The following is a 19,070-nucleotide window of genomic DNA, read 5'->3' as shown; positions in this document are numbered from 1 at the left end:
GCTAGGTAAAATGCATTGCAAAGGAAGGTGACTATGTAGAAAAGAGATGCAATTTGTTTTTAAAAGTGTGGAAACTTTTGGAAGACCCCCCCCCCCCCCCACACACACACATTCTGTGAAACCACAGGTAAGACTTAATGCCATTCCCCAAAGTGGAATGTGCTCTTCTATCAGTGTTTAAATGTGAATGCAACCGATGGAGGGAAGAAATGGAAGAACAAAGAGGAGTAGAGAGGTAGCACTTACTCGCCCATGAATCCCTTGAAATGGAGTGGAAGGAGGCCAGCTCCAGGCTGTCGGAATACTTGGGCCCCATCTCAAAGAGCACCTTCTTGAAGGAGTGGAACTGGGAGCCCTCGGCGTAGATGTTGTCCTGGTAAACCTGGCAGAAGAGACGCAAGTTGGCATTAAGACATGCAGGGTAGAGGTATGCGAAGAGGCTGAGATCCAATTAGTAATTCATTTTAGAGGTTCAGGTGACCCCTCCTTTGATTAGGAAAGATTCAGAGGGGTCCCGTTCTGATTCGTACTCTGAATCTCCAAAGTTTCGTAATTGCTTCATTACGATTCGCTCCATTTGCAGTAATAAGAAACTTGGAAGGCTCGTTTCTCCTTCACTTTTACAGCTATCAATACGAAACTTGGCACACTTGTAGGGAACCTTTACAACTTTAAGCCTGCCAAGTTTCAGAATGTTCTGACCATCCACTGAATTTTAGGAATTTTTAAAAGTGTTTACAATTTTATTTTAAAGGAACTCCAAAAGGCATCGCCTTGAATTTCTGCACCATGAGACAACATAAGCTGGGCATCAATTCTGCAAAGTTTCAGAAAGATTCATTTGTCTACCAGTTCATTCATATTCTGGCAAAGTGGATAGTTTTAACAATTTTATTTTAAAGAAACTACAAAGGCTATCACCTTGAATTTCTGCACCATGAGACAACATAAGAAGGGCATCAATCCTGCAGAGTTTCAGAAAGATTCATTAATCTACTGATCCACTCACATTGTGGCATAGTGGGACAACATGAGCAATACAACAAGCCTGCCAAGTTTCAGAACAATCCGTCTATCCACTGATTTTTAAGATGATTCACATGCAACTGGACCTACAGCTGCTTCCTCATTTGCTGTGCTGGATGGGAGCAATGGGAGTTGGAATCCCCAAGCAACCCAAACCCTAACCCCCAAGCAACAATTTAGGGAAGCCACATGAATGAGGACGAAGGCCTCGGGCATGTTTTTACGGATACCTTTGGGTAACGAAATGGGAGAATGGGAAACAAGGTAGTTTGAATCCGGGAAGTGGAGTGAGCTCCCGTCTGTCAGCTCCAGCTCCCCATGAGGGGACATGAGAGAAGCCCCCCGCAAGTTGGTAAAAACATCAAAACATCTGGGCATCGCATTGGGCAACGTCCTTGAAGACAGGCAATTCTCCAACACCAGAAGCAACTTGCAGTTTCTCAAGTCGCTCCTGACATTGAAAAAAGGGGCAAAATGGAAGAACGGAGAGCAGATTTTGAGGAAGGCAGACCCCAAGGCACACCTCATCAGCTAGGAGGAAGAGGTGCTCCTCCCATGCAAAGCGGATGACATCTTCAATGCACTTCCGGCTTTGGACACTTCCTGCAGAAGGAGAGAGAACAGAGGAGGAGGATCATTGTCATGCTTTCTCCAAAAATATTGGGACCTGGAAGCTGAAGGCTTGTTTGCACAGCCCATGATCCAGGAATGGCAACTCCTACAACCCACCAAGTCCATTCCTGATCTTATTCCAGACCCCAAAGAAGCATTCCAAGGTGCTGAAACACACCTCACAGCCCTTTATGGAACTGCACTTGAGACCTCTGGCAGAAGTTGACCCTACAATCCCATTGGGAGATCTAGGGATTTCAAGGGAGGACAACCCTCTAAGCATTTGTAGGTCCTCTAGCATGATTGTGTGGCCAGTTTCTGGTGGGCTAGTCACAGATCTGATTAATATGTTAACTCTGGGAATATTACTTCCTCCAAAGTGATGTTATGAATCATGGAGTCACGCTGAACGACCTAGAGTGTTCTCTTGTAAGGGGCTCTGTTTTGTAGGAAATATTTAATCCCTTACCTAGAAAAAAGCCAATGGGATTTTGGCCTGCATCAAGAGGAGCCTAGTGTCTAGATCTAGGGAAGTCCTGCTCCCCATGCTCTATTCCGCTTTGGTTAGACCACATCTGGAATATTGTGTCCAATTCTGGGCACCACAATTCAAGAGAGATATTGACTCTAAGATGGAATGTGTCCAGAGAAGGGCAACTAAAATGATCAAGGGTCTGGAGAATAAGCCCCATGAGGAGCGGCTTAAAGAACTGGGCATGTTTAGCCTGAAGAAGAGAAGGCTGAGAGGAGATATGATAGCCATGTATAAATATGTGAGAGGAAACTACAGGGAGGAGGGAGCAAGCTTGTTTTCTGCTTTCCTGGAGACTAGGACGCGGAACAATGGCTTCAAGCTACAAGAGAGGAGATTCCATCTGAACATGAGGAAGAACTTCCTGACTGTGTGAGCCGTTCAGCAGTGGAACTCTCTGCCCCGGAGTGTGGTGGAGGCTCCTTCTTTGGAAGCTTTTAAACAGAGGCTGGATGGCCATCTGTCAGGGGTGATTTGAATGCAATATTCCTGCTTCTTGGCAGAATGGAGTTGGACTGGATGGCCCACCACGTCTCTTCCAACTCTTTGATTCTATTGTTCTAGATGACTTCAAACTCAAAATCCTGTTTTCCATTAAATTGTTGACAGGACATGTTCTGCCTGACATTTGCTCTTTGCTCTCAAGATAAGGTTGTGTGATAATGTAATAATGACAGTAATAATAATAATTTGGCCTGCTGGATAGTGTGTTGGGTTGAACTATGAACATGTCACCTGAGGATAGTGCAAAACGTCAGGAGGGAATACTACTGGAACATGGCCATACAGCCCAAAAAACCCACAACAACCCAGTTCTCAAACTAGCTTTGGATAGCTCTATGAGAAGTTGGGACTAAAGACAGGAGTGGAAACTCACAACAACCCAACAATGATGATGATAGTAAGCATAATAAACAATAATAATCTTCTAGATAGAGACCCAAAGCAGCTATTGCAGCTACTCCAGGTCTAACACATGAGTGCCATGGTTCTGTCCAAGGTTCTCATACTATTGTTGAAGGCTTTCATGGCCGTAATCACTGGGTTGTTGTAGGTTTTTCGGGCTATATGGCCATGGTCTAGAGGCATTCTCTCCTGACATTTTGCCTGCATCTATGGCAAGCATCCTCAGAGGTAGTGAGGTTTGTTGGAACTAGGAAAATGGGTTTATATATCTGTGGAATGACCAGGGTGGGACAAAGGACTCTTGTCTGTTGGAGCTAGGTGTGAATGTTTCAACTGACCACCTTGATTAGCATATAATGGCCTAACAGTGCCTGGAGCAAACTTTTGTTGAGAGGTGATTAGATGTCCTTGTTTGTTTCCTCTCTGTTGTTTTGCTGTTGTAATTTTAGAGTTTTTTATAATACTGGTAGCCAGATTTTGTTCATTTTCATGGTTTCCTCCTTTCTGTTGAAATTGTCCACATGCTTGTGGATTTCAATGGCTTCTCTGTGTAGCCTGACATGGTGGTTGTGAGAGTGGCCCAGCATTTCTGTGTTCTCAAATAATATGCTGTGTCCAGGTTGGTTCATCAGGTGCTCTGCTCTGGCTGACTTCTCTGGCTGAAGGAGTCTGCAGTGACTTTCGTGTTCCTTGATTTGTGTTTGGGCAATGCTGCTGCGTTTGGTGGTCCCCCTGGAGACACAGCTGCATGGTATCTGGTAGACTCCTGCAGAGCTGAGAGGATCCCTCTTGTCCTTTGCTGAACGTTGCATTGGTTGGATTTTCTTGGTGGGTCGGTAGATAGTTTGTATGTTGTGTTGGGATCCTCTCACTTCTGCAGGAGTCTACTGGACACCATGCAGCACAACAACAGAGAGGAAACAAACAAGGACATCTAATCACCTCTCAACAAAAGATTGTCCCAGGCACTGCCAGGCCATCAAATGCTAATCAAGGTGGTCAGTTGAAACATTCACACCTAGCTCCAGCAGACAAGAGTCCTTTGTCCCACCCTGGTCATTCCACAGACATATAAACCCTTTTTCCTAGTTCCAACAGACCTCACTACCTCTGAGGATGCTTGCCATAGATGCAGGTGAAACGTCAGGAGAGAATGCCTCTAGACCATGGCCATATAGCCTGAAAAAACCTACAACAACCCAGTTCTCATACTAGTTGGGACACTTGGCGTTTTGGATAGCGCTATGAGAAGTTGGGACTAAAGACAAGAGTGGATTCCCTGAGTCCCAGTCTCCAGCCCAAACAAAAAAGGCTTTTGCCTCCCGCGCTTCCCGGTGACCTTGCTCCTGGGACACCCACCGGTGGGGTTCCCGGGGTTGATGATGCAGAGGACCTTTGGGCGGCAGTACTCCTGGGCCCTCCGCAGGGCCCTCCGCAGCTCCTCGACGTCCAGGGCCCAGCTCTTCTCCTCGTCCAGGTAGTAGTTGACCTGCACAGCGTTGAGCTTTGCCAAGGCGGCAGAGTAGAGCGGGTACTGCGGGATGGGGATCAGGACCCCTGTGCGTGAGCGGCCCTCTCCAGAGACCAGCATCTTCAAGACCGTCTGGAAAGAGAAAAGCGGATGGAAACATGGTGGGCCAAGATTGGCAGAAGCATAATCCCTTCTGGCCCCATTCTTGGCCTCTCCCAGACCTTATCATGAGAGCCAGAAAAATGCACATCTCTGAGCTTGGCTCATTTGGGGCAACTCCATCCTCCATCACAAGATTGGGTGGGCAAACCAGGAGAGCATCCATGCCACACTAACAGGCATGGGCAAACTTTGGCCCTCCAAGGGTTTTGGGCTCCAACACCCACAACTCCTAACAGCCGGTAAGAGTTGAAGTCCAAAACACCTGGAGGGCCAAAGTTGGACCATGCCTGTTCCATAGAACTAATGCAGCCTGGGCACCACAATTGAAGAGAGATATTGACAAGCTGGAATGTGTCCAGAGGAGGGCGACTAAAATGCTCAAGGGTCTGGAGAACAAACCCTATGAGGAGCGGCTTAAGGAGCTGGGCATGTTTAGCCTGAAGAAGAGAAGGATGAGAAGAGGCATGATAGCCATGTATAAATATATGAGGGGAAGTCACAGGGAGGAAGAGGGAGGGAGCTTGTTTTCTGCTTCCCTGGAGACTAGGACGCAAGGGAACAATGGCTTCAAACTACAAGAGAGGAGATTCCACCTGAACATGTTCTGTATCAGAAACTAGAGCTGATGTGGTCTATCAAGGCCATTTTCTGAATCAGCACCCCAAATAAACAAACTGAATCTAGTAAAGGTTTTCCCCTTGACATAAAGTCTAATTGAACCCGACTGGTGCTCATCTGAACATTAGGAAGAACTTCCTGACTGTGAGAGCCATTCAGCAGTTGAACTCTCTGCCTCGGAGTGTGGTGGAGGCTCCATCTTTGGAAGCTTTGAAACAGAGGCTGGATGGCCATCTGTCAGGGGTGATTTGAATGCAATATTCCTGCTTCTTGGCAGAATGGGGTTGGACTGGATGGCCCAGGAGGTCTCTTCCAACTCTAGGATTCTATGAATCTATGATTCTATGATGCCACTGCCATGGTGCGATGTATTGGAATCCTGAGAGTTGTAGTTTTACTTGGTCTTTAACCTTCTCTGTCCAAGGGTGTGTCTTGTAGACTTAACGGAGTTTGGCACCTCTTGAACTACCCAAGTTCAATGTTGTGCAATCCTGGGAGTTGAATTTTTGACAGGTCTTTAGATCTTTCAGTAAATGTGGCATCCTAAGGGTTCAATGCTACATCAGGAACACACACAGACCACACTGCTATCAGTAGCAGTCCACACCTCCTGCATTCCAGAGTGACGTATGATGTACGCAGGATGCTGCGTCCATTTCTCTACATACTTTGACTTATGACCTCTCTAGGAATGCCATTTCCCTTCATGATACAGTTAACCCTTTCCACACAGGAATACTTTCAGAACATAGCATTGCATTTTAAACTTACATACATACACACTTTGAAATCTACATTACACATTTTCAAACCACTTCAACAGTAGTTTTACTCAGTCTTTAACCTTCTCTGCCCAAGGTTGCATCTCCATTTTAGACTTAATGGAGTTTGGCATCTCTTGAAGTACCCAAGCTCAATGCTGCGCAATCCTGAGAACTGAAGTTTAGACAGGTCTTTAGACCTTTCAGTAAATGTGGCATCCAAAGGGTTCAATGCAGCTAAAATATGGAAGTCAAACAACAGAGACTGTGGTTTCAGCACCGCAAGGAGGATATGGGATATGCATCTCTACACTGTAGAAGGAACGCAGTTTGATACACTTTTACTGCCATGGCTCAATGTGGTGGAATCCTAGGAGTTGTAGTTTGACAGAGAAGTCAAAATCCCATGAAAAATACATCTTCCAGGATCCCACAGCATGGAGTCCTGGCAGTGAAAGTGGCACTGAACTGCATTCATTCTACAGTGTAGCTGGAGGTTTTGAAATGCAAGTGAGGATGAGCTGCATGCAAAGGATTCTGCCAAATGCACTGGGACTATGTGCAGCGGGCTGGGAATCAGCTGTATTGGATCACTACTGACTGAAAGGTCATGAGTTTGAAGCCAGCCTGGGTCGGAGTGAGCTTCTGACCATTGTGTAGATCGCTGTCGAACTTTGCAGCCCAAAAGACAATTGCATCTGTCAAGTAGGAAATTTAGGTACCGGTTATGCAAGGAAGCTAGTTTAACTAATTTACGATGCCATAAAAATCTCCAGCGAGCATGCCAACTTTTACTTTTACTGCCATGGCTCAATGCGGTGCAATCCTAGGAGTTGTAGTTTGCACTTTTTGGCAGAGAAGCCAAAATTCCATGTAAAACTACATCTTCCAGGATCCCACAGCATGGAGCCATGGCAGTGAGAGTGGCGTTGAATGCATTAGTTGTACAGTGTAGCCGCACCCTGTAAGGTTTTGGAATACAAGTGAGGATGAGCAGCACGCAAAGGATGCTGCCAAATGCTTCTTCTCCATCTTCACATCCCTTGTTTGGGTATCAGCCAGCACTTCAATGACTTAAATCAAGAAATAGTTTTCTAAGATCTACAGAGACACTCGCTGGAACACCCCAGCAAGCGAGAGTCCAAAAGTGGCAGGCTCAAACCCAGAACCTCAATCAATGGCAGATACCAAATGAGAGACTCCTCCCTGGGCACACAGAGGACTGGGCGACTTGGAAGGCGTTGAACAGACTGCATTCTGGCACCACGAGATGCAGAGCCAACCTCAAGAAATGGGGCCACAACGTGGAGTCCACGACATGCGAGTGCGGAGAAGAGCAAACCACTGACCACCTGCTGCAATGCACCCTGAGCCCTGCCACATGCACCATGGAGGACCTTCTTGCGGCAACACCAGAAGCACTCCAAGTGGCCAGATACTGGTCAAAGGACATTTAATAGAATACCAAGTTTGCAAATTTTGTGTTTTGTCTGTTTGTTTGTTTGTTTGTTTTTGTTCTGTTAGAAATGTAATACAATTGTCTGGTTGCCCCTGACTCAATCAATCAATCAATCAATCAATCAATCAATCAATACAGTCTGGGCTCAAATTGCAACTCTGGTTCTCTTTGCATCGAGGTGTTTAACCTGTCATGACTTCCTCCAGTTTTGTCTTCGCCCTTTGCCTCCCTTTTCCAAATGCATAACACTACCAGTTGCTTCTCCAGGCCCCTGACCTGCCCCACGTGAAAAGGGGGAGTGGGGCCTGCCTGCTAACGGACCCACCTCAATTCCCTCCGTCCCCGGCTTCCACCAGGGATGGACGCTGCCAAGGACACTGACAAAGAGGGCTTTGTGATGCTGTCCAAATTCCCAGGACTGGGCCTTTGGCAAGACACCAGTGGCAAAAACGGGGCTCGGATAGCGCAGAGCTGTCCAAAACCCTCAATCAATTATTCATTAAGCTCCTATAAACCATCAGCCTTAACACAATATTTATTATTATTTATTTATTTACAGCATTTCTACCCCACTCTTCTCACCCCTCTAAGGGGAGACTCAGAGTGGCTAACAATGGCAACGATTCGATGCCGCAATAATTACAATAATAAAAGCAAAATAAAATCATACAAGTACAATACATTAAAACAGCATTAGTTATCCAATCGTAAAGGCATTTCCATTATAACAACCATCTGGTCCAATTCACTGTTCAGGGACTCTGTAGATAGGTGGCTTCTTTTGGCTGCAATCATAGGGCAAGCCCCCTGTCAATTATAGTTAGGTTCCCTGGTTCCACCCCCTTTTTGGGGTTTTTGGAGGGAATAGGAGCCATTTTGGGTTCAGTTCTCACAGAGAAGCCTTTCATGCAGGACATAATACCAAGAGCTCCTGTAGAAAGCTTCGTCTTCTATGGCTTGGCCGGGGAGATATGCAGCCCACAGCTTGGCCGGGGTTATACAGCCCTACATCTCCTTTGCTGAAGGACTTCTGTCAGCCATCACGGAAACCTGAGTTCTTTTTCCCCTGGAAGTCTACAAAGCTCTGCTTGGTAAGGGTCACTCGTGGAAGCCAGAAGCAGTTGGTACCGGGTGCAGGGGCTCCATGCCAACAGAGGCAAAGAAAGACTGCCCAGATTAGAAGTTAAGGATTTCCCCATTAGTTACAGTTATGAAGATAGTGCCTGTTCCCTGTGGACAAGATTGAGAGAGAGCCAATAGACTGCTAAGAAAGCCTGAAAGTACCTGTTTGTTTTCAATAAACTTTGTTGAACCTTTAAGCAATCTAAAGACTCTGTTTTAAGGAAATCCAAGGGCCTTTCATCTGAGGCAGCCCCGGTGTCCCATTGGGCACACAGAATTTATGTCCTGTCTACAGTCAAAATAAAATCATACAACACAATACATTAAAACAGCATTAGTTATCCAATCGTAAAGGCATTTCCATTATAACAACCATCTGGTCCAATTCACTGTTCAGGTGCCATTAAATCAATTAGCCAAAAGCCTGGTTCCACAACCATGTCTTCAATTTTCTTCTGAAAGAAAGGAGGGAGGCCACCAATCTAATTTCACTGGGGAGCGAATTCTACAGGTGGGGGGTTACCACCACCTGTCCCTTGTCCCCAGCAGCTGCCTTTGCGAAGCTGGTGGGACCGAGAGTAGGGCCTCCCAGCAGATACTCCACTTTGGCAGGAAAAACGAAATGCAAAGAGACAGAATGGGGGACGATGATGCCTGGCTCGAGAGCAGTACGTGTGAAAAAGATCTTGGAGTCCTCATGGGGAGGAAGTTAAACATGAGCCAACAGTGTGATGTGGCAGCAAAAAAAGCCAATGGGATTTTGGCCTGCATCAAGAGGAGCATAGTGTCTAGATCTAGGGAAGTAATGCTACCCCTCTATTCTGCTTTGGTTAGACCACATCTGGAATATTGTGTCCAATTCTGGGCACCACAATTCAAGAGAGATATTGACAAGCTGGAATGTGTCCAGAGGAAGGTGACTAAAATGATCAAGGGTCTGGAGAACAAGCCCTATGAGGAGCAGCTTAAGGAGCTGGGCATGTTTAGCCTGAAGAAGAGAAGGCTGAGAGGAGATATGATAGCCATGTCTAAATATGTGAGAGGAAGCCACAGGGAGGAGGAGGGAGCAAGCTTGTTTTCTGCTTCCTTGGAGACTAGGATGCGGAACAATGGCTTCAAACTACAAGAGAGGAGATTCCATCTGAACATGAGGAAGAACTTCCTGACTGTGAGAGCTGTTCAGCAGTGGAACTCTCTGCCCCGGAGTGTGGTGGAGGCTCCTTCTTTGGAAGCTTTTAAACAGAGGCTGGATGGCCATCTGTCAGGGGTGATTTGAATGCAATATTCCTGCTTCTTGGCAGAATGGGGTTGGACTGGATGGCCCACGAGGTCTCTTCCAACTCTTTGATTCTAGGATTCTATCTTAGACTATGAGGCGGAACGTAGAGGGAGGTACGTTTGGACAAATAAGCTGGGCCAGAGTCATATACACACAATCATGAAGTTCATACAAACCATTTCCCTTGACCCAATGAACACAAACTCACCATGTGCAAACATTTGGCCTTAACCCGATGGACACAAGCTCACTCCGCTCTGACAAACTTTCGGCCTTAACCAAATAGACACACACTCATTCCGTTCATACAAACCTTTGGCCTTAACCCGATGGACACAAGCTCACTTAGATCCTCTAAACTATCAGGCCTAACCCAATGGACACACAGTCATTCAGTTGATACATATCTTCAGCCTTAACCCAATGGACACAAGCTCACTCATCTGTTTCTATTCTTTCATTCATTCATTCGTTCATGTTCCCATGTTCTCCCCAATCTCAGATGAAGGTTTTTACCCCTTTTCTAGGACAACGGAAGCCCCCTCTTCACCATGCGCTGGGCAGTCCTTCACTAGATCTTCCTTATGTGTTGTTTCAAGCACACATCAACAGCACATTCTTTTTTTTGGGGGGGGGGGCTCTCCATACCACAATAGCATTGGTGGCGCCGGTGGAAAGGAAGATGTTTTCTGGGTTGGAGGGAATGCCCCCGTCGCGGCGTTCGATGAAGCGGGCCACGTCTTGACGGATGAGGTCAATACCCGAGCTGGTGCTGTAGGCCCCTGGGACAGGGAAGGAGAGAAGGACCTTGAGGATGCAGCACATATTTCGGGGGGATGGATCCCCTTTCTTCCAATTTGAACTCGTATCTCCATTGCATCACGCAGCATTATCACACTGGGGTTGTAACACAGGCAGCTCCGTTCTTCTGGCATGAGCAAAATTCTAGGAAATGTATTTTGGGAAGGTGAGGATGTCTGTAGAAGAGTATTCAAAAGGCCCTGCCCTAAACTACATTTCCCAGGATTCTGCTCACGTCAGAAGAACGAAGCTTTCCTACACTAAACCCCCAATGTGATAAGCCCCATTCTTCTGGCACAAGCAAAAGTCTGGAAAATGTATTTTGGGAAGGCGAGGACCTCTGTAGAAGAGTATTCAAAAGCCCCTGCCCTAAACTACATTTCCCAGAATTCTGCTCACATCAGAAGAACAGGGCTTTCCTACACTAAACCCCCATTATGATAAGCCCCATTCTTCTGGCACAAGCAGAAGTATGGGAAGGTGAGGAGCTCTGTAGAAGAGTATTCAAAAGGCCCTGCCCTAAGCTACATTTCCAGAATTCTGTTCAAATCAGAAGAATGGGGTTTTCCTACACTAAATCCCCAATGTGATAAGCCCCATTCCTCTGGCACAAGCAGAAGTCTGGAAAATGTAGTTTGGGAAGGTGAGGACCTCTGTAGAAGAGTATTCAAAAGCCACTGTCCTAAACTACATTTCCCAGAATTCTGCTCTGCTTTCCAACACTAAACCCCCATTATGATAAGCCCCATTCTTCTGGCATGAGCAGAAGTCTGAAAAATGTAGTTTGGGAAGGTGAGGACTTCTGTAGAAGAGTATTCAAAAGGCCCCGCCCTAAACTACATTTCCCAGAATTCTGCTCACGTCAGAAGAACGGGGCTTTCCTACACTAAATCCCCAATGTGATAAACCCCATTCTTCTGGCACAAGCAGAAGTCTGGAAAATGTAGTTTGGGGAGGTGATGACCTCTGTAGAAGAGTCCTAAACTACATTTCCCAGAATTCTGCTCACGTCAGAAGAACGGGGCTTTCCTACACTAAATCCCCAATGTGATAAGCCCCATTCTTCTGGCACAGGCAGAAGCCTGGAAAATGTAGTTTGGGAAGGCAAGGACCTCTGTAGCAGAGTATTCAAAAGGCCCCACCCTAAACTACATTTCCCAGAATTCTGCTCACGTCAGAAGAACGAGGCTTTCCTACACTAAATCCCCAATGTGATAAACCCCATTCTTCTGGCACAAGCAGAACTCTGGAAAATGTAGTTTGGGAAGGTGAGGACCTCTGTAGAGGAGTATTCAAAAGGCCCTGCCCTAAACTACATTTCCCAGAATTCTGCTCACATCAGAAGAACGGGGCTTTCCTACACTAAACGGTTTGGGCCCAAGCTACCTATCCGAACGTATCTCTGCCTATGAACCCACCAGGACTCTAAGATCTTCTGGGGAGGCCCTGCTCTCGATCCCGCTCGCATCACAAGCACGGCTGGCGGGGACGAGGGACAGGGCCTTCTCTGTGGTGGCCCCTCAGCTGTGGAACACCCTTCCCATGGACATTAGATCAGCTCCTTCGTTAATGGTGTTCCGAAGAAAACTAAAAACCTGGCTGTTTGAAAAGGCATTCGGATAAACAGTGCAATGAATACGATGAATATAGGAACGGAATTATGGATGACGAACTGGATCACGATTCTAGTTACGAGACGTTAATGTGTTGTTATTGATGTGTCATTACTTTGTATACTATGCTGTTAATGGTTTTTAAATTGTATGTTGTTATGATTGACTTTTTGCTCTTGTTGTGAATCGCGTTGAGTTGCCTACGGGCTGAGAAACTGCAGTATACAAGCAAAGTAAATAAATAAATAAATAAATAATCCCCAATGTGATAAGCCCCATTCCTCTGGCACAAGCAGAAGTCTGGAAAATGTAGTTTGGGAAGGTGAGGACCTCTGTAGAAGAGTATTCAAAAGCCACTGCCCTAAACCACATTTCCCAGAATTCTGCTCATGTCAGAAGAACGGGGCTTTCCTACACTAAATCCCCAATGTGATAAGCCCCATTCTTCTGGCACGAGCAGAAGTCTGGAAAATGTAGTTTGGGAAGGCAAGGACCTCTGTAGCAGAGTATTCAAAAGGCCCTGCCCTAAACTACATTTCCCAGAACTCTGCTCACATCAGAACAACGGGGCTTTCCTACACTACATCCCCAATGTGATAAGCCCCATTCTTCTGGCACAAACAGAAGTCTAGAAAACGTAGTTTGGGAAGGCAAGGACCTCTGTAACAGAGTACTCAAAAGGCCCTGCCCTAAACTACATTTCCCAGAATTCTGTTCCCGCCAGAACAATGGGGCTTTCCTACACTTAACCCCCAATGTGATAAGCCCCATTCTTCTGGCACGAGTGGAATTCTGAGAAATGTATTTTGGGAAGGCGAAGACTTCTGTAGCAGAGTATTCAAAAGGCCCTGCCCTAAACTACATTTCACAGAACTCTACTCACGCCAGAAGAATGGGGCTTTCCTGCGTTAAACCCCTAATGTGAGAGGGGGGTCAGTCTCCCCACTCCTCAATGAGACAAACTGGCTCTCGTGTCCCCTTCTCTTCACCTTCTCGGAGAAGCTAAGCATCCCAGCTCCCTTAGCTGCTCCTCGCTAGGATTCATAGTTTCCAGCCCTTTGACTCTTTTGGTTGCCCTTCTCTGGACACCTTCTATTTTGAACAGTCATGCTCCAAGGTGGACACAGAGTTTTTCCAAGTGAAGTCTGACCAAAGCAGAAGATTGAGGGATGATGACTTTGCTTGGTCTGGACACTATGTTCCTAATGATGCAGCCCTAGGCTCACATTGGCTTTTTCAGCTGCCGCATCCCATGGGTTCATGTTCAACTTCAGGTCTACTAAGACTCCTTGGTAGGGAAAGAAGGCTCACCGATGCTTCCCCCGCCACATGCAGACAGAAACCTCTGCGCTTTCTCCTTGGCATCCTCTGGGAAGTTGGGGTCCTTCAAGAGATCGGGGTACGTGCAGAGGGCACTGACCTGCGAAGGGATTGCTCCGGTGAAACGCCTGCCTCCAACATCCCAGGCACATCCTCCCTCTCTGCCTTCTTCACTCATTCCCTTCTTGGCCTTCTCATCCACACATTTGTTTCTCTTTGTAGACTCCTTTGTGCCATAAACCAACCAACCAACATGCATTCACTCTTTGACTTTTACAGAGAGAGATTGGTGCCTTTACCTGTCGGAAGAAGGTGATGGGCTTCTGCTCCATGGCTTGGGCATCCCCAACGTTGACTTGGATGACCTCCGAGAAGGGCTTCTTTACCCCCTGCAATGAAGAAAGACAACGTGGGGAAGGGGTTCGAGGGCACACAAAGAGAGCCGGGTGAGCATCACTTGCACTCAGGTTAGTGCTTTGATAACATCTATTATAGAATTCCAGTATGCTGATGACAATGTCATCTGTGCACATTCAGAAGATCTACAAGCCACTCTAAACACCTTCGCAGAAGCATGCGAGATGCTCAGCCTGTCATTGAACTGCTGCAGCTCTCCCTTACCTGCTGCATCTATTTCTTATCTGCTGCATTTCTTCCTTACCTGCTACAGCTCTTCCTTACCTGGCTGCATCTCTTCCTTACCTGCTGCATTTCTTCCTTACCTGCTGCAGCCCTTCTTTACCTGCTGCATCTCTCCCTTACCTGGCTGCATCTCTCCCTTACCTGTCTGCATTTCTTCCTTACCTGCTGCAGCTCTTCCTTACCTGCTGGATCTCTCCCTTACCTGCTGCAGCTCTTCCTTACCTGCTGTATCTCTCCTTTACCTGGCTACATCTCTTCCTTATCTGCTGCAGCTCTTCCTTGCCTGCTGGATCTCTCCCTTACCTGCTGCAGCTCTTCCTTACCTGCTGCAGCTCCTTCTCCAGCTGGACGGCGCGGGTGATGATGGGCCCCCGGACATCGTACTCCATCCTCTTAATGCAAGGATTCATGGACTCCAGGGTCAGGACCCTGTCCCGCTGGCGGGGAAGACCATTCTCCGCCATCCCTGCCCGGCAAGCTGCCCGGCACACGTTTCTGCTAAGAAAGAGGGGCACAGTACTAAGCAATGGGGCATCAAGCTATTCACCCTGGCTAAGCAGCCCAGGAGCACCTTGGAGTGCCACACCTGGGCATTGCCTTTGCATGAAAGCTCTGCAGGTGAGGCTAAAGTCCTGCCAACCAGGACTTCGACCCAGGTGGCAAAGGTCTGGCTGTTGCCAGAAAGGAAGGGGAGGCCCCATGCCATTTGCATTTCACGATCCAGGCTGGCATTTTCGTAAGGCCAGAGAGCAGTGGTTCTCAGGTGTCTTGGTCTACAGCTACAGTTTACCAGCTGTTATGATTTCTGGGAGTTGAAGGCCAAAACATCTGGGGACCCACAGGTTGAGAACCACTTCCAAAGAGGGAAACAACTACCCAACATAGCCGTTTGCTCTTTGGTCACCATGCTTGAGCCACATGCCTCTGCGGAGAAAGAATCATAGAATCATAGAATCATAGAATCAAAGAGTTGGAAGAGACCTCATGGGCCATCCAGGCCAACCCCATTCTGCCAAGAAGCAGGAATATTGCATTCAAATCACCCCTGACAAATGGCCATCCAGCCTCTGCTTAAAAGCTTCCAAAGAAGGAGCCTCCACCACACTCCCTCCGGGGCAGAGAGTTCCACTGCTGAACGGCTCTCACAGTTAGGAAGTTCTTCCTAATGTTCAGATGGAATCTCCTCTCAAAGAGGGGCAGAGAGCTGAGCAATAGGGGTACCAACCCATTCGCCCTGGCAAAACAGCCCAGGAGTCATACATCATACATCATACATACATGCCAGACATCAAGGGAACCACTGACCACAGAGGGAAGCTGATGAGGAAACACAACATACAAACAATCTCCAGACCCACCAAGAAAATCCAACAAATGCTCCGTTCAGCAAAGGACAAGAGGGATCCTCTCACCTCTGCAGGAGTCTACTGTGTACCATGCAGCTCTGGACATGTCTACATAGGGACCACCAAACACGCATCAAGCACCCAAACACGCATCAAGGAACATGAAAGGCATTGCAGACTACGTCAACCAGAGAAGTCAGCCATAGCAGAGCACCTGATGAACCAACCTGGACACAACATATTATTTGAGAACATAGAAATGCTGGACCACTCTCACAACCACCGTGTCAGACGACACAGAGAAGCCATTGAAATCCACAAGAAGCATGTGGACAATTTCAACAGAAAGGAGGAAACCATGAAAAGGAACACAATCTGGCTACTAGTATTTAAAAAAAAACCTCTAAAATTAGAACAGCACAACAACAGAGAGGAAACAAACAAGGGCATCTAATCACCTCTCAACAAAAGATTGCCTCAAGCACTGCTAGACCATCAAATGCTAATCAAGGTGGTCAGTTGAAACATCTAGCTCCAACAGACAAGAGTCCTTTGTCCTGTCCTTGTCATTCCACAGATATATAAACCCTTTTTCCTAGTTCCAACAGACCCCGTTCAGCAAAGGATAAGAGGGATCCTCTCACCTCTGCAGAGCTGAGCAATAGAGGCACCAACCCATTCACCCTGGCAAAACAGCCCAGGAGTCATACATCATACATCATACATACATGCCAGACATCAAGGGAACCCTTTTTCCTAGTTCCAACAGACCCCGTTCAGCAAAGGGCAAGAGGGATCCTCTCACCTTTGCAGAGCTGCAGAGCTGAGCATCCTCTGAGGATGCTTGCCATAGATGCAGGCAAAACGTCAGGAGAGAATGCCTCTACAATATGGCCATATAGCCCGAAAAAACCTACAACAACCCAGCCCAGGAGTCCCTTGCCAGCCTTGGGCATCACCTTTGTGGGGAAGCTCTGCAGGTGAGGCTGAAGTCCGGCCAACCAGGACTTCAACCCAGGTGGCAAAGGTCTGGGCATCCCCAGAGAGAGGAAGGGGGGCCACTTGATATTTGCATTTCAGGGTCTAGGCTGGCATTTTTGCAAGGTCAAAATTGCAGTTTGCAATTTGACCACTATCCTAACCCAGCACCTACCCAAAGCAGGAGCTTCTCCAAGGCAATGCAAGAGGAAAGAGAGCTGGCAGCTGCTTTTAATGCAGGGCAGGAGAGAGGAGGCAGCACCAGGGAGGGAAGAAAGGGGCACATTGTTGGCCGGGACTGAAAGGGACGCAAACAAAAACCCAAAGGAACAAGGCCCTCTCCATCCTTTTTTTTTTTTTAGATTTTTTAAATTGATGTTTTATTGTTTTAAGCCCCCTTCGCTGTGTTTTTCAGTGTTTCTATGAGTGATCGTCCCTCATTGGCCTGAGAGGTGTCTTGTGTCCAAATTTGGTGTCCATTCGTCCCAAGAGTTTTCGAGTTATGTTAATCCCACAAACGAACATTACGTTTTTATTTATGTAGACTAGCTGTACCCACCACGCTTTGCTGTGGCCAGCCTTCCCTCCCTCTTTCTCTCCTTCTTTCCCTCCTTCGTTCGCTCCCTCTTTCCTTCCTTCATTCCTTTTTCTTCTTTCCTTCTCTCCTTCCTTCCTTCTCTATCTGTTTCCTCCCCTCCCCTCTTTTTTCTTCCTCTTTCCCTCCTTTCTTCTTTCTCTACCTCTTTCCTTCCTTCACTCTTTGCTTCCTTCTCTTTCCCTCTTCCCTTCCCTCCCTCTTTCTCTCCCTCTTTCTCTTCTTCCTTTGCTCCCTCTTTCCTTCCTTCCCTTTTTTCTTTCCTTCTCTACCTCTTTCCTTCCTCACCCCTTTTTCTTTTCCTTCCTCTTTCTCTCCTTTTTTCCTTCTCCACCTCTTTCCTTCCTCACCCCTTTTTCTTTTCCTTCCTCTTTCTCTCCTTCCTTCCTTCTCTACCTCTTTCCTTCCTCACCCCTTTTTCTTTTCCTTCCTCTTTCTCTCCTTCCTTCCTTCTCTACCTCTTTCCTTCTTTCCTTCTCTCTTTGCTTCCATGCTTCCTTCTCTCGTGCCTTCTTTCTTTCCCTCCCTCCCTCTTTCTTCCTTCCTTCCTCCCTCCCTCCCTCTCTCCCTCTCTTTCTTTCTTTCTTTCTTTCTTTCTTTCTTTCTTTCTTTCTTTCTTTCTTTCTTTCTTTCTTTCTTCCCTCTTCCCTCCCTCCCTTTCTTTCTTTCTTTCTTCCCTCCTTTCTTCCCTCTTTCCTTCCCTCCTACCCTCCTCCATCCCTCCCTCCCTCCCTCCCTCCCGCCTTCTTTCTTTCTTTCTTTCTTTCTTCCCTACTTTCTTCCCTCCTCCCTCTCTCTTTCTTTCTTCCCTCCGTTCTTCCCTCCTCTCTCTCTCTCTCTCTCTCTCTTTCTTTCTTTCTTTCTTTCTTTCTTTCTTTCTTTCTTTCTTCCCTCCTCCCTCCCTCCCTTTCTTTCTTTCTTTCTTTCTTTTTCTTTCCTCCCTCCTTCCTTCCCTCCTTCCTTCCTTCCCTCCTCCCTCCCTCTTCCTTCCTTCCTTCCTTCCTTCCTTCCTTCCTTCCTTCCTTCCTTCCTTCCTTCCTTCCTTCCTTCCTTCCTTCCTTCCTTCCTTGCTTCCCTCCCTCCTTCCCTCCTCCCCTCCTCCCTCCCTCCCTCCCTCCCTCTTCTTTTTTTCTTTCTTTCTTTCTTTCTTTCTTCCCTTCCTTCCCTCCCTCCCTCCTTCTTCCTTTCCTTTTTTCTGTGTTGTCATTTGGGTTTTTTTGTCATTTAGCTTTTTGGGGTTTTTAAATCTTTTCCACTGTTTTTTTTGGGGGGGGTATGAGTGATGGTCACTCGTTGTTCTGTTATGGGTATAGTGTCCAAATTCTGTGTCAATTCATCCAGTGGTTTTTGAGTTATGTTAATCCCACAAACGAAAATTACATTTCTATTTATGTACATTGCACAGGTGTTGTCGTGTCACAATGACACCCCCTTCATCAGATCACCTATAGTCTGTAGTCGACTAGAGTACAGCAGAGCCATGGGTTGAAATGGCAGGAAAAGAGACGTTGGGTAGAAATTGCAGGCAGGAATTGCTGTTGGACAAGGTGGCCTTGAAAACTGGAAGAATCCCATTCTGCGGAGGTCTTTAAGCTGAGGCTGGATGGGAGGGCTTGGGAGGTGTCTTCCTGCCTGAAGGATAAGGTCAGACTGGATGGCCTTTGAGTCCCCTTCACAGTCCAGGACAAAGATTGCCATGGGCCCGAGTGCGGATTTCCAGGCAGAAAGGGGAGGGCAAGGGCAAAGGGCATTAAAGATATGCGCAGAAGTGTGTGTGCTGTATTGATTGCCCAGTGCTGTCCTTGGCCGACCCCAGAGGTCATCCCT

At 47.1% G+C, this 19,070-nt stretch overlaps 1 protein-coding gene across 1 annotated transcript in view; it reads right to left on the bottom strand.

Moving 5' to 3' along the window:
• The window catches only part of LOC132775179 (alanine aminotransferase 1-like), a 30,157-nt gene extending 14,902 nt beyond the window's left edge, over positions 1-15,255 (bottom strand). Inside the window, 8 exon segments of the mRNA XM_060776016.2 lie at positions 247-265; positions 268-382; positions 1,550-1,629; positions 4,436-4,679; positions 10,597-10,730; positions 13,674-13,782; positions 13,982-14,071; positions 14,648-15,255. Coding sequence (XP_060631999.2) covers positions 247-265; positions 268-382; positions 1,550-1,629; positions 4,436-4,679; positions 10,597-10,730; positions 13,674-13,782; positions 13,982-14,071; positions 14,648-14,788 — 932 coding nt within the window. The 5' untranslated portion in view covers positions 14,789-15,255.
• Positions 15,256-19,070: the final 3,815 nt, after the last annotated feature.

Source organism: Anolis sagrei, chromosome 4 (genome assembly GCF_037176765.1).
Source record: "Anolis sagrei isolate rAnoSag1 chromosome 4, rAnoSag1.mat, whole genome shotgun sequence".
Taxonomy (NCBI): Eukaryota; Metazoa; Chordata; class Lepidosauria; order Squamata; family Dactyloidae; genus Anolis; species Anolis sagrei.
Note: the sequence above shows the minus strand (reverse complement) of the source record. Positions and strands in the feature narration are given on the sequence as shown.